The sequence below is a fragment of the Haliotis asinina genome, chromosome 9 (genome assembly GCF_037392515.1).
Source record: "Haliotis asinina isolate JCU_RB_2024 chromosome 9, JCU_Hal_asi_v2, whole genome shotgun sequence".
Taxonomy (NCBI): Eukaryota; Metazoa; Mollusca; class Gastropoda; order Lepetellida; family Haliotidae; genus Haliotis; species Haliotis asinina.
The window spans coordinates 50,670,992-50,687,257 of record NC_090288.1 but is presented as its reverse complement, the minus strand read 5'-3'; the positions used below and the strand labels follow the sequence as shown (position 1 = coordinate 50,687,257).

Below are 16,266 nucleotides of genomic sequence, written 5' to 3'. Positions count from 1 at the left end.
CTCCATGTGTACTTGATGTATCTGTCTGTTGTAGATCCTGCGTGTTGGAGTGGCCAAAGTGAGACTTGTGAGTCTTGCTAATGCTAGACCATGGCTGATCCACTCCTACAAGAACACCAAGGGTCGTACCTCGATGTTCAGGAGCATGGAACAGGTAGGGATCAAAGGGTTGTACCAATAAAGGTCAGGAGCATGTACCTTAGGAAGGGATCAAAGGGTCATACCTGGATGTTCAGGAGCATGTGCCAGGAAGGGATCAAAGGGTCATACCTGGATGTTCAGGAGCATGTACCACGTAGGGATCAAAGGGTCATACCTGGATGTTCAGGAGCATGTACCAGGAAGGGATCAAAGGGTCATACCTGGATGTTCAGGAGCGTGGACCAGGAAGGGATCAAAGGGTCATACCTGGATGTTCAGGAGCATGTACCAGGAAGGGATCAAAGGGTTGTACCTGAATGTTCAGGAGCATGTACCTTAGGAAGGGATCAAAGGGTCATACCTGGATGTTCAGGAGCATGTGCCAGGAAGGGATCAAAGGGTCATACCTGGATGTTCAGGAGCATGTACCACGTAGGGATCAAAGGGTCATACCTGGATGTTCAGGAGCATGTACCAGGTAGGGATCAAAGGGTCATACCTGGATGTTCAGGAGCATGTACCAGGAAGGGATCAAAGGGTCATACCTGGATGTTCAGGAGCATGTACAAGGTAGGGATCAAAGGGTCATACCTGGATGTTCAGGAGCATGTACCAGGTAGAGATCAAAGGGTCATACCCTGATGTTCAGGAGGTTGGACCAGGTAGGGATCAAAGGGTTGTACCTCGATGTTCAGGAGCATGAACCACGTAGGGATCAAAGGGTCATACCTGGATGTTCAGGAGCATGGACCAGGTAGGGATCAAATTGTTGTACCTGGATGTTCAGGCACATGGACCAAGTGGGGATCAAATGGTCATACCCTGATGTTCAGGAGCATGTACCAGGTAGGGATCAAAGGGTTGTACCTGAATGTTCAGGATCATGGACCAGGAAGGGATCAAAGGGTCATACCTTGATGTTCAGGAGCATGTACCAGGTAGGGATCAAAGGGTTGTACCTGGATGTTCAGGAGCATGTACAAGGTAGGGATCAAAGGGTCATACCTGAATGTTCAGGAGCATGTACCAGGTAGGGATCAAAGGGTCATACCTGGATGTTCAGGAGCATGGACCAGGAAGGGATCAAAGGGTTGTACCTGGATGTTCAGGAGCATGTACAAGGTAGGGATCAAAGGGTCATACCTGGATGTTCAGGAGCATGTACCAGGTAGGGATCAAAGGGTCATACCTGGATGTTCAGGAGCATGTACCAGGAAGGGATCAAAGGGTTGTACCTGGATGTTCAGGAGCATGTACAAGGTAGGGATCAAAGGGTCATACCTGGATGTTCAGGAGCATGTACCAGGTAGGGATCAAAGGGTCATACCTGGATGTTCAGGAGCATGTACCAGGAAGGGATCAAAGGGTCATACCTGGATGTTCAGGAGCATGTACCAGGTAGGGATCAAAGGGTCATACCTGGATGTTCAGGAGCATGTACCAGGAAGGGATCAAAGGGTTGTACCTGGATGTTCAGGAGCATGTACAAGGTAGGGATCAAAGGGTCATACCTGGATGTTCAGGAGCATGTACCAGGTAGGGATCAAAGGGTCATACCTGGATGTTCAGGAGCATGTACCAGGTAGGGATCAAAGGGTCATACCTGGATGTTCAGGAGCATGTACCAGGAAGGGATCAAAGGGTTGTACCTGGATGTTCAGGAGCATGTACCACGTAGGGATCAAAGGGTCATACCTGGATGTTCAGGAGCATGGAACAGGTAGGGATCAAAGGGTCATACCTGGATGTTCAGGAGCATGTACCACGTAGGGATCAAAGGGTCATACCTGGATGTTCAGGAGCATGGACCAAGTGGGGATCAAAGGGTCATACCCTGATGTTCAGGAGTGTGGATCAAGTAGGAATCAAAGGGTTGTACCTGGATGTTCAGGATCATGGACCAAGTGGGGATCAAATGGTCATACCCTGATGTTCAGGAGCATGTACCAGGTAGGGATCAAAGGGTTGTACCTGAATGTTCAGGATCATGGACCAGGAAGGGATCAAAGGGTCATACCTTGATGTTCAGGAGCATGTACCAGGTAGGGATCAAAGGGTTGTACCTGGATGTTCAGGAGCATGGACCAAGTGGGGATCAAAGGGTTGTACCTGGATGTTCAAGAGCATGGACCAAGTGGTGATCAAAGGGTCATACCTGGATGTTCAGGAGCATGTACCAGGAAGGGATCAAAGGGTTGTACCTGGATGTTCAGGAGCATGTACCAGGAAGGGATCAAAGGGTTGTACCTGAATGTTCAGGATCATGGACCAAGTGGGGATCAAAGGGTTGTACCTTGATGTTCAGGAGTGTGGATCAGGTAGGAATCAAAGGGTCATACCTGGATGTTCAGGAGCATGTACCAGGAAGGGATCTCAGGGTCATACCTGGATGTTCAGGAGCCTACCAGGTAGGGATCATTAACATATTAAGAAGATATGGTATTCATAAATGTATATATAGTCACAATGATTACTTTTGATTGTTATTACAAGTTGTTTTCCTGCCTTTAAAAAGAACATCACTATACACTTTTTTGAGGGTCAATTAGGTGGGTACCTTGGTCTTAGCTCAGTCTCAGTCTTAGCTCTTTGAATCACTTGCCAGCTGAAGGTCTGGGGTAGAATAGGCCTTCAGCAACCCATGTTTGCCTAAAAGGCTACTATGCTTGTCGTAATAAGCGACTAACAGGATCGGGTGATCAGGACTTGGTTTACACATGTGAGTGTCAGTTCCCGGTTTTCGGTTTCAAAGATTGATATCCATGCTCTTGATCACTAGATTGTCTGGCCCAGACTCAATTATTTACAGACCACCGTCATGAAGCTGGAATATTGCTGAGTGCGGCATAAAAGTAAACTTACTAATTCACTCATAAATCATGGGGAGACATCCACAAGAGGTGTTTTATTCATGGTTTGTTAAGTATAATAATGAGTAGGGATACTTGATTTTTCATTTACAACTGAAAAAATTGGGATATATGTCAGAGTCAATCAATGTTGATAAAATAATAGTGAATGTTTTCATAGTGCTTCACCATTTGCACTTCCTTTTCGCCATTTTTTAGCAGTGTGTACTGATTTCCTTCATTGTTTCTTTTCTTTCTTGAAGAACAAAAATTGTGAATGTTGATGGGTGCTGATACATATAAGCTGATGGGATTATGGAGATATCGCTGTGTACTTGAACTTATCAAAGTTGACTGTTTGAGTAGAGTATGTTTATGAAAATTTTAAAATGTACTCTTTGTAGACTGAACTGAAATGTCATAGATTCACAACATAGACAGAATGATTTTCATTCATTCCTCATCATTTATGAAATTTTGTGTCAACACACAAAATACTCATACGGCATCTCATTGACGTGTTGGGGCCTAGTTTTACGAGGGGATTCATATTTGTAACATCTACAATGTAAAATACTTACAGTGATTTTAACTCTCATAGCCTATTGCTTTTGTGATGTGTCAATGTGTGAAATATTATGGAAGTACAAGTTAAGTTGTCTGTGCAAGCGCTACAGCCAGGTGTTGATGATAACTGGTCGCTAGCCAGCGGTAGTTGTTTGAATGGTAATAACGCTTGAATGATAATTGGTGTATGATGTGAACAACTGTGTGATCCAAGATGACTGTCAAAATTAACAGTTCACAGTGATTTATTGAAATTGTCAAAATTCAAGAATGACACCCTATGCATGTGTATGGGGCTAAAGTGATATATGAAATGGTGATGCATTTATAAGATGTCTGTCTTTGAAAATGTTGTTAATGCTTATACTTTCTATCCAAATTGATAGTTCAGGTTTGCCAACTTTTGTAACGAGTATGCTTTATGATATGAGACATTCACCTTATGTTACAGTCATGCCTCTCCACATCAGTCTTGCTGGTTCCATATTTACAACATTCAGGATCATTGATCATATGAAGAAGTGTTATTCAGGAACTTCCACAAATGCCATAACAGTGCTTCAATTTGCCAGTAACATTCAAAACACCAAGTGGTGAAGCCACCATATAATCAGCCTTAATTGTCTGTTGATTCAGATTTCATCGGTCGTTAAAGGCCAAATTGCGATGAAGGCTACATAAACAATAGTGCAGGAAGACCTTGATCTTTATAGACCCATCATTCCTACCTGATGTTTCAGGAGTCAGACAGAGTGTCTCTGGATGAGTTTCCAGATGGACAGCCTCAGACAAGGAGAGGGAAGAATGTCTGTGATGCTGGCACCAGCACTGCCGATTTGAATCAAGCTGATGAAGGAAGTCTGATGGACCAAGGAACTCAGACTCCTCTGCCAGAGATGCCGTTTGCCCTGAGGTGAGTAGATGAAGTGGGGATGGTCCTTGGTGACACCAGCTTCCTTTATACCCAATGATTCATGGATGGAACAAGTTCCCAGGATCATGTGTTGCACTAGCGGAGACACTTAGCAAAGTGTGACACCTGTGTCTTAATGCTTAGGGGTGTTGGGAGATCGTTGGGTTTAAATCACTCTAGAGATTCCAGTTGTTGATTCAGATTGACAGGGTTTCAATTTTGCATTCAATTTTATTCAGAGTACATGTATTTTAGTATTTGCTGGTATTGGGGCCTGTCTTCTGAAAATCTGTATAAACCTTCCAAAACTGTACATACAGCAAGTAAAATTTCTGGACTTAACATGCAAGATATTAGCAGTATTTCAAGGCAACAAATTGAAGAGACAGCAGGTACAATTTTAAATGATGGCACTCAGATCCTATTTCCTGAATTTCAACTCTATCCTTCTGGCTGATGACTGTGTACACCCATATTAAGTACAAACAGGGCTTGAAATACTTTCATCAGTGTAGAATTTTAGGTGAATATTTTAGTGTTTGTAAATGAGTTTATTTATAATACTTTACCAATTGTTTCAAACTGTCATATTAATATGCTGTTAGTACCGGAGCAAAATTGTCGATGTTGCCACACAATATATTATCATTTATTCTTCATTTATTTTTACCTCATATGTTAGGCTTTGTTGCTTAGCAATCTTCGTAACATTTTTTAGTAACATCCTACCTTATCACGCACCCTCTAATACACTCACTCACCTTATCCCAGTATGTTCCTATGTATTTGCCTTGTCCCAGTATGTCCCTTGTCCCAGTATGTCCCTATGTATTTGCCTTGTCCCAGTATGCACCGATGTATTTGCCTTGTCCCAGTATGCCCCCATATTTTTGCCTAGTCCCAGTATGTCCCTATGTATTTGCCTTGTCTCAGTATGCCCCATGTGTTTGCCTTGTCTCAGTATGCCCCTATGTATTCACCTTGTCCCAGTATGCCCCTATGTATTTGCCTTGTCCCAGTATGTCCCTTGTCCCAGTATGTCCCTATGTATTTGCCTTGTCCCAGTATGTCCCTATGTATGTGCCTTGTCCCAGTATGTCCCTATGTATGTGCCTTGTCCCAGTATGTCCCTATGTATTTGCCTTATCCCAGTATGCCCCTATGTATGTGCCTTGTCCCAGTATGCCCCTATGTATTTGCCTTGTCCCAGTATGTCCCTATGTATTTGCCTTGTCTCAGTATGCCCATATGTGTTTGCCTTGTCTCAGTATGCCCCTATGTATTCACCTTGTCCCAGTATGCCCCTATGTATATGCCTTGTCCCAGTATGTCCCTATGTATGTGCCTTGTCCCAGTATGTCCCTATGTATTTGCCTTATCCCAGTATGCCCCTATGTATTTGCGTTGTCCCAGAGAAATAGATTTAACTCCAATATGGCGGCCCCCATGGAATTTGTTCATCAACGTGCGAAGGAAAGATTTGGTATTTTACGTTTATTTGAAAATCAGAAACTGGCAATAGAGAGTGCAGGGATCAATCGCCATGATGCGTATGTAGAAACAAAAACTGGTAGTGTCAAGTTTTCCCGATGCATTTGGAAATCACTGAGATCTTGCAAATGATCACTCATGAAACAACGTCTCTGATGGCAAAACTAAATCTGAACGCCTCCAATCGCGAGTCTTGAACACTCGCACCATGAAAGAGCCGTTTATGAACAGAAGGTACGTAGGAAGATATGACAGGAGTAACCTCTGTGGGAAGAGAATGAAGGTTTGGTGAAAGCTAACTAAAAGTCCCTTTCCTAAGTGTGCAGTGCATCCTTATCGTCACCCTCTCCTCCCTGTTCCAGCTCGTATGAGAAGGTTCGACTGATAGCCAGACCATGGAGGAAGCCAGAGGGACATCTCAACAAGTGGCTGCTCAAGTTCATGCTGGAGTCTGTGATGTTGTACATCATGTCGAACCCTGGGGTCCGCAACACTGTCATCTACCAGAAGTACACTCCCTACCTACAACCAGTGGTCGTACAGGAGCTTATTGAGGTCCGTTGCCCCAGTTCTTTGATGTTGTAGTTTATAGTAGATGTATGTAAGATCCAACCCTGGGGTCAGAACACTGTCATCTACCAGAATTACACTCCCTACCTACAACCAGTGGTCGTACAGAAGCTTATTGAGGTCAGTTGCCCCAACTCTTTGATGTTGTAGTTTATAGTAGATGTATGTAAGATCCAACCCCGAGGTCCGCAACACTGTCATCTACCAGAATTACACTCCCTACCTACAACCAGTGGTCGTACAGGAGCTTATTGAGGTCAGTTGCCCCAGCTCTTTGATGTTGTAGTTTATAGTAGATGTATGTAAGATCCAGCCCCGGGGTCAGAACACTGTCATCTACCAGAATTACACTCCCTACCTACAACCAGTGGTCATACAGGAGCTTATTGAGGTCAGTTGCCCCAGCTCTTTGATGTTGTAGTTTATAGTAGATGTATGTAAGATCCAGCCCCGGGGTCAGAACACTGTCATCTACCAGAATTACACTCCCTACCTACAACCAGTGGTCGTACAGAAGCTTATTGAGGTCAGTTGCCCCAACTCTTTGATGTTGTAGTTTATAGTAGATGTATGTAAGATCCAACCCCGAGGTCCGCAACACTGTCATCTACCAGAATTACACTCCCTACCTACAACCAGTGGTCGTACAGGAGCTTATTGAGGTCAGTTGCCCCAGCTCTTTGATGTTGTAGTTTATAGTAGATGTATGTAAGATCCAAAATCGCGGTCAGAACACGGTCATCTACCAGAATTACACTCCTACCTACAACCAGTGGTCGTACAGGAGCTTATTGAGGTCAGTTGCCCCAGCTCTTTGATGTTGTAGTTTATAGTAGATGTATGTAAGATCCAGCCCCGGGGTCAGAACACTGTCATCTACCAGAATTACACTCCCTACCTACAACCAGTGGTCGTACAGGAGCTTATTGAGGTCAGTTGCCCCAGCTCTTTGATGTTGTAGTTTATAGTAGATGTATGTAAGATCCAGCCCCGGGGTCAGAACACTGTCATCTACCAGAATTACACTGGATTCTGGATAATAAAGTGAATGACCTGTATCAATCACTCACTTGCTCTGTTCCTTTCTCAGATGCTGGAAGATCTCAACTGTCTTTCCCGGACTTGTCTCACAGTCAAGGTGAAATCATCCCTGTTCAACAGTGCCAAGGTTGAGCGAGGTATGTTGATACATATATTTCATTTTGGCTGTTGTGTATGCTGTTCTAAGGGAGAAAACTCCTGTCAGTTCTTGAACCAGAATTGCGGCAATGAGAGATTGAAATGCATGAGGTGTTTAATTATGTATCAGTAGACTGTGGCCTGGTTGATAGAGTGTTGCTTTTTGTCATCATCAAAAGATGTCGTAGATGGGACTTGTTACCCTGTCTGAAACTTACTATTTAGGAGATGACACAAGGCCTGTTGTTGGTATATTGTTCCTTAGTGAGTTATACATGTTAAACTGCAGTATGAAGAGAAAGTGAACTTAGGGTTAAATATCCTACATGGGTACAATGGGTGACACTCATTTCTGGCGTCTCCTGGCATGATAAGGCTGGAATATTGCTAAAACAGCATATAATCTCACTAACTCTCAACCAGCCTTGAGCTTGAGCCAATTGCCTTAGTTTACCATAAAGTTTTTATGAGTGGCTCTACATTGTTAATTTACTCTAATGTTGTATATCTATCTTTATTTTGTTTATTTACCTTTATGTTGTTTATTTTTTCTATGAAGTACAATATTGTTCCTTTCCAGTTTTGTAACGCTGATTTACATGATCCATGTATAAACAAATGAGGTGATTGTATGGGTTCTGTGTTGTGATTTTACAGTTGCTTCAGGAAGCCTTGACGATGACATAGTGATGTACGAAGCCAAGATGGACTGTACCTTCAAGCTTGGACAGTTTGTGTCATCGCTGACGTGAAACCTGACAATGATTGTTGCCATCATCATCTCAATCACTGAACATTCTAAGGGTGTCATCCACTCACTCTAACTGTTGAACATTTACAAGGAAACATACACTTAGTGGTCTGCTTGTCATTGTGTTTCCTGCCACAGTTTATCTGACATTCTATAATAATGCTGATATTTTCACAGCAATGTAAAACTCTAGATCATTTTATCATATCTATCATCATCTCATGTTCATCCTGATCATCAGTTTCAGCAACCCATGCTTGTGATAAGGAAGAGATTATCATGTTTAGGCCTGCTCACTGTTGATGCAGTTCATTGTATCCCAGTAGCTAAGATTGATACTCGTAATGTCACTGACTGATTTGTCTGGTCCGGATTCCATATGAATAATCAAATCTGAACTGGATCCTGTGGATGACATCATGTGCACAGATCAAAACAGTTGGGATGCAATGACATGCATAAACCCGGTCAGTGTGAGATACCACCTCATCCTGTTGAAAACTTTATTGGCTAAGGATGAGTTCTTAGGGGCATTCACACATTAAGCAATATGTTTTCATTAGACAAACTGTACATGTTATACAATATGGTTTTAATTCACCTTTCATAATTATTTAAGAATGTCAGTTATACTTGATGAAGGATGAACATCATTTGCACAGGTGCTTTTCTTCAATGGAATGTGAGCATGGATGAGATAGTGAAAGATTCATCATGTGTGTATAAGGGATTTTCATACTTACTAAGTCTCTTTACAGCTAAACAAATGTTGTGTTGCTCTGTATCAAGGTCATGGAATAAGTACATACTATCTGAATGATGAAAATTAGAAATGACCAGGCTGTTTATGTTATCGTCTCAGTCTGTCTTGCCAGGTACCTCTGACTGAAGCTCCTTGCAACTCTTGGAGAGAACAGTAGGGGCACATGCAGTGATTAGAAGTATCCTATGTAATGTTGTGGAGTTACGTGCCTTTTCCTTTTAAGGATCTGCAGGGGTGTGAGGCAGCCTTTTGGTTAAAGATCCCAGATCCTATATAGCAGTTCGGTACATGACACACAAATGGCACGTCACTATACAGTAAGCTGGGGCAAGACCTGGGTTCAGTTCCCCTCATGGGTGAAATGTGTGAACCCCATGTTGCTTGATATTGTTAAAGCAATGTAAAACTAAAGATACTAACACCCTGCCTAGATAAATTAGAGGCTCTGATCCATTCTCTGTATGTTATGATTTATAAATTTTGTCAAATGTACTGTTTGATACTTTAATAATTTTAGAATAGTCCACAATATTTTTATTTTTTGGGGGGAGGGAGATTTTTTGGTTGTTTTTGTTTTGTACAAGAGACTGTCTATTTGTTAGCATTAGATTATCAAGAAAAATTCTAACATTTTCAGAATTGATTGAAATATGTTGTGGAATGCAGTATTCTGATATTTGTTATTATTGGTAGTATGCTTCAGCTGTGTGCTATGTAGACAATGTGCGAAATATCTACTGGCCCACAAGTCCGTGATTAGTAAAAAAATCCAGTCAGGCTAGTAAATCTCAATAGTCACTGTCCAACTGGCTAGTGATTTTTCATGAGGTCATTTTAAAAAATATCCCTCTCTTAGACGTGTTATAATACGCTTTTAAATCATGCCAGATGATGGCCTTTCTAAATCCAAGTTTCGGGCAAGTGAATTATTCTGTGGTCCAGTAACTTTCAGGCATATTGGCCCAATTTGGAAACTATTTCACACACTGTATGCAGATCTACCACTAAACATACCAAAATACACTACTTAACATTTGAAAGATTGATTTGGGGAAATACATCCTACAGCTTTCAGGATGAGGTTTTGGTCTGAAACTGATACATATTAAGCTTCATTTTCAGCAATACAGGACAAGAATACACAAGCATGAACATTGTTGTCTCCTGACTCCCTTAGAGTGTGAACTAGAAAAGTATCCTTTTCAGTTGTTGAGTGTATATGAAATTAAACTAAATGGCACAGTCTTGTCCGAGGGCCATGATCATTTTGGGATGTACAGCCTTAGGTCTCTCTTCACCCTCTGTCTTATATTCATGAAATCATGTAATTATGAACATTGAAGGAATAAATTGTATTATGCTGGTGTAGTTGATTTTGCTTTGTCTTTCTAAGTGTCTCAGACTGAGACTCCTTGCTGTCAAGTTCATCACTTGGAGGGGACCATGAGGTGATTAAAAAACATCTCACTTCACAGGACAGAGTTGTATTCCTTGTCCTTCAGGATCTGCTGGGCAGAGTATTGAAAACAAGATTTTCATTATAACCATGTCATGCAACAAGATTCATTAAACTGGCACACATCCTGTTTTTGTGGTTTTCTCACATAAAATATCATGAATTACCTGGAAAAACGTTCAAAGCAATCAGTAAGATTGGAGTCATGGTTGAAGAAATCACCTGCAAGATAAACTATTTTATATCCTGTCCATTTGGTGCAGGGAAGCATGGTAGCCTTATGGTTAGAGTGTTTGCCTTTGAAACTCAATGCATGTGTGAAGCCCATTATGGTGGCGAAACCTGGATCTTGCTGGCAAATTGCTAAAGTAGCATAAAACCCAACTCACTCACTGTATTGTAAATACAAGGTTCAGCAGTTACATGCCGACATTAACCTTACATACAATGTGATATATGTCATATATGAGTAACCCATGAACTGGACAGTCAAATGCAAAACACGAACTTCAACCTATTATAGGAGGACTGACTCACACCCAAGACTAGTCTCCACAAACAGTATTTAGAGCCACACTGTGTTTACAGTTCAAAGCTGTGGAAATGTTCACTCGACTGAGTATTTGAACTGTGAACGTGAATGAGGAGGTTAACAGTCTATTTGATGCAAAACATGAACTTCAAACTAACATGTCAGGAGTGACTGACTGATATCTGTGACAATGGCACTTTCAGAGTGAAGGACTCGGGCTCTTCCTCGGAATCGTGTGCATCATCAGCATCGTCGCTACCCATTTTAACTTCCTCCAAACAGGAATGGAATCCCAGAACTTCACGTAATCTGCCATTCCTATGATCTACAGGAACTTTACTTCCATTTAATTTCGGCTATGCCACACAACTCAAAAGAGCGGGTACCAGTAGGTGCCTGAAGGTGCTTGGCTGCTTTAGATAACATCTCAATGATTACTTGTAAGAAGGCCATTTTCTTTTTGCGGAGGGAGAATATTCCTTTTCGCTGTGGACAAGCCAATCTTCGCGAAGTTTTACCTTGAAGTTGGCATTCACGCCAGCAAAGGCATCAAGGGATTGGAGACAGAGTGTGGTCTTCGGTGGAATAATCTTCATGGACACACTGAGGGATTTCAGAGCTTTGACAACGATTTCAGTGGCATGGCCTCTATGGCTATCCATGAGCGAGGATGGCGAAGTAGTTGCAAAATAGTTACCTCGTGATTTCAGAAACTTTCGACCCAATTAAGCATGAGCTGCTCATCACCCTTTATGATGACCTAGACTTTTAACGTTCGCCAACCCATGCATCTGCACATCACAACTATAAATCGGTTCTTCTCGTTCCCTGTATGCACTGCGTCCACATTTTTATTTCCTGAGAAGTCAAGGGTGCTCATGCTAGTCATGTCCACGTAGCATGGGATTTCGTTCATGTTGAAGGTGACGTTCTTGGACATTCCAAGAGTGCGTTGCTCACAGCTGCGCAAATGACCTCGTGTTATCACGTTGACCATTTTAGGACCACGATTGGCCTATTGGCCGTGGGGCGTTATTTTGCGTGAAGTGATAGAATGTCGTTGACAAAATCGCAAGATCCAGTGATCAGTTCATTTCAGCACTTTGTCTGAAATTCCCATCTCCTGTTTAAGAACTTTCGAGCGTGTGGTATGCCTTTTCGATCGTTCATCCTTCAGCCTACAACACAAAACAAGAGCAAGACTCTTCCAGGTCAGACACCGCGGGTTCTCTACCCGTATTACCGCCCTCCTCTTCTCAAGGTTTTTTCCATTCAATATAGCCTTTCATACAATAAAGAATTGAATTAACCCCACCCACCTTTACACACATGTCCTAATGATTTACAGATTTAATTGAAATGAACATTTGTAAACATGTCGTGGAAAGGTCTCTCGAAAGAATTACACAAATTTAAAATTTCTTGTTTTTGTTCATTGTTTTGTTCTTAATTTATGTCATTGCACACATCGTTGCTATCGTTTCTTTTGGACACTAGTTCAGATATTCTATTCAACTACTACCCATTTTTAGCATCAAGCACATGTTCAAGCTCTGTGACACCGGTACCGTGGCGGTTCGATATGCGTTCCCCCTCCCCCTCCCCATATCCTTGGCCATGTGCGCGTGTCAGGGAGGGAGGGGAGGGGAGGGGTGGTGGTGTTGCGAGGTGGGATGGTATGTTCTTAACTGTTTTTTTTCTGTGCACACATCCAAACACGTAACAGTAATTGGGTTAAATGTTAACGTCACATCGGCAATATTTCAGCCATGTTGTGACCATATCCGTAACAGGTAAATGATAAAATAAATGAAATAGAATTAAGTACAGAGGATAGGATTCCACATCGAGACTTAAGTGAATATGGCAGTTCATTTCCCTATATAGGGAGGACGTTAATTCTAGGAAATCACAATCTTCACGTTAAGTAAATTTAAACAGAAATATGAGAAGCCTCCTTGTTTGAACCAGAGACCATATACCGGTGTATGGTCTCTGTTTTAGCTTACAAACTCGCAATGTCTCGAGTGACCGCCTGGCGTGATAAATGGCAGATATGTTGGTGTTTTAAGAGAAAACAAACGTGGTAGATTTTGTAAAATGGATTGTATTGAAGAGAAGCATATTACTTTTCGTAATTATAAAATATAGACAGTGATAATTTCTAGAATAAACTAGTGAACACATTTTGCAGATTAAGAAAGTCACAGAGCTCTTTGGCTATTGTTTAACGCCGCATTCAGCAACATTCCAGTAGTTTGAGTCCGAACCGAGTCAGCAACTCTGACAAGCCGATCTCGTGTAGTGACGGAGTGAGGAATTACACCTCTTTCAGCAATATTGCAGCAATGGGCTTGACACATTGTACCCATATGAGGAATCGAACCCAGATCGTCACCATGATCAGCGAATACTTTAACCACTGGCCTACCAAACCCCCTAGTCAGCGTCATGCATTTTAGGGGTGAGAAAAACTGATTATATTTGATAAAATACACAATAGCTAGCACATTCAGACACTTATTGTGTGTCATACATTGCGAAAAGAGCAATAGCAACTTAACAATATTCTCCATCTGTATTTCCCTCTATGATTCCAAAGGAAGATTTGCACAAATGAATAATTTTAAATATTGGGATGGTAGAAAAACAAGTTCTATAGATAGTCGGCTCAATTTGGGAGTAATCTTACTAAACAAAGAGCGTATAAATCTCACGATGGCTACTTATAAAACGTGAGAATGAATTGTTGGATATGCATATGCAAATATATACTTTCTAACGAATCAATTCTTTTCTTAACAAAATGCATTGTAAATAAATAGGGCTACTTAGTGTTGTTTTGTCGGTTCTTTGTAGGAAAGTAAGGAAGACAATAGTTGCACATTGGTTTGAGATAGAAACAGTTGTGTTAGAGACAGATACTTGTTTCTTAGATTTTCATACACAGGACAAATAAACATAAAATGGAATTTGTCTTCAATAATGTAACAGAATGGGCATAATCTTTGGGTTTTGTCATTAAGGCCTAATCTAAAACGTATAAAGGCATTGCGAACATTTCTGTAGCGAAGGTGAGCAAGATAACGCTCTGACTCAAGCAACGACTTAAATTGACGATATGAATCTTGAACTTTCATTATAGTTGAATGCCATTCCTGCTTAAACATGTGAATAGCCCGCTTACGAAACGGACTAATAAACATATTCACATTGCCAAATGTCTATGATAACCAAATACTACCCAAATCATATTTAAATAGTATGGTGAAAATATTAGGTGTTCAGTTATTCTTTCCAAGATAATCAAGATGTAGAATTGTATTGAAGGCTTTTTGAGGTAAGCGATGTTCAGACATTTTAACTACATTTATTTTAAACAGCAACAATAAGATGATATGTACAATGATAACCTCCCACATTCACCATAAGCCATAGCATTTGGTGTTGACAAACCAACTGTTAGAAACTTTTTACAGGCAAGCAAATGCTTTACTCGTTAAAACCATATTTCAGATCCATACAGTAAAATCGGTTGTATCTGAGAATTTGAAGTAAACAGTCGGTGGAATAACAATGAGCAGAGGAACAGAGTGAAGTTGTAAAAGAGCTTTCTTTGCTCTCTTCGCCAGGTTCAGTACAAACGTATTCTGATTCAGCGTATTGGTAAACAATATGCCAAGGTATTTATAATCATTCACAACATTCATATGTTTATCTTTAAAAAAACAACAACATTTCTCTCTGGTCGATACAGGACCACCTCTACGGAATACAACAGTGTTTGTTTTATCTAGACTGACACTCAGCTGCCATTTATCTGCATACGCTGAAAGTATATCTAGTTGATTTTGAAGACCAGGCACTGTACTGGAGAATTGACATCATCAGCAAATAATAACATGAAAAGTTCGATTACATCTGGATAAAGTTGGATGCCATAGTAGCCATGTTTACCAGACTTCATGATATCTAAGTATAAGTCGTTAATGAAAAAAGAGAAAAGTAGAGGACTTAAAACACATCCTTGACGCAAACCGACAGGACAATCGAAAAAAGTCACTTACGTCATTCCACAGCGGACACATGATTTTACATGGGAGTACATCGATCTTATGATACCATACATTTTACCCCTCAAAACCCGATTTCTTAAACATTTCCACATTCTACCTCTATCTACAATCAAAAGCCTTTTTGAAATCTACAAAAGCAGCAGACAACTTCCGCTTGCTAAATGATAAATACCTTTCAATAATAGCATACAATGGAAATATATGATCAAATATTGAGAAGGCCTTTCTAAATCATGTTTGAGATTCCGGTATTAAATCTCTTATATTCGATAATAGCAGACTGCGCCCACACAGAGGGAAAACGACCTGTATCAAATACTCGACTGAACATTTTAACCAGGAAGAGCATAATGTCAGGTAATGAGTATTTCAGCATTTCCGAAATAACACCATCGATTCCATCAGATTTACCAACTTTAAGAAGAGCCACAGCCTCCAGTATATCATATTCCGTAATAGGCGATTCCAGCACAAGCCTATCATTAAACTGTTCACGTAAAACATTTCGGTCCAAAAATGAACATTTCATTAAAACACTGATCAAAAAGATAAGGGTAAATGTCACACCACACGTCTCAAAGTCACGTCAGTAACGGGTATGTCCACCATGAGCATCAATACACTCCAGAACACGCCTACGGACTGACGATGTCAAACGTCTTTTAACGTTCGGGGTGATGCGTTGCCATACCTGCTGTGATCTCAATGTGTATGCTCAGTCGTTTTATACAGTTTATATGCACGTGCAAAACGTGCTAGAGAAAGTAATTTCACTTTCACGAAATTTACGGGTGTTTTTCCAGTGATCAGGTGTTCAGGTGTATTGTCGATCGAATACGCTGTATTTGGGATGTGCAATGCGTGTTGCCATGTTACCAGACTCAAAAAGTCACTTAGTAAAAAACATATCTTGAAAAAATGGTTGATATCGTTTCTTTTGGACAATAGCAGTTAACGCTACAGAGTGGAGAAAACAGT

At 41.1% G+C, this 16,266-nt stretch overlaps 1 protein-coding gene across 1 annotated transcript in view; it reads left to right on the top strand.

The window, feature by feature from the left end:
- Window positions 1–10,592, top strand: part of LOC137297012 (general transcription factor 3C polypeptide 1-like) — a 272,609-nt gene extending 262,017 nt beyond the window's left edge. Inside the window, exons 38-42 of the mRNA XM_067828957.1 lie at window positions 35–154; window positions 4,298–4,470; window positions 6,324–6,516; window positions 7,622–7,709; window positions 8,368–10,592. Of these exons, the coding sequence (XP_067685058.1) occupies window positions 35–154; window positions 4,298–4,470; window positions 6,324–6,516; window positions 7,622–7,709; window positions 8,368–8,462 (669 nt within the window). The 3' untranslated portion in view covers window positions 8,463–10,592. The remainder of the gene's footprint in view (window positions 1–34; window positions 155–4,297; window positions 4,471–6,323; window positions 6,517–7,621; window positions 7,710–8,367) is intronic.
- Window positions 10,593–16,266: the final 5,674 nt, after the last annotated feature.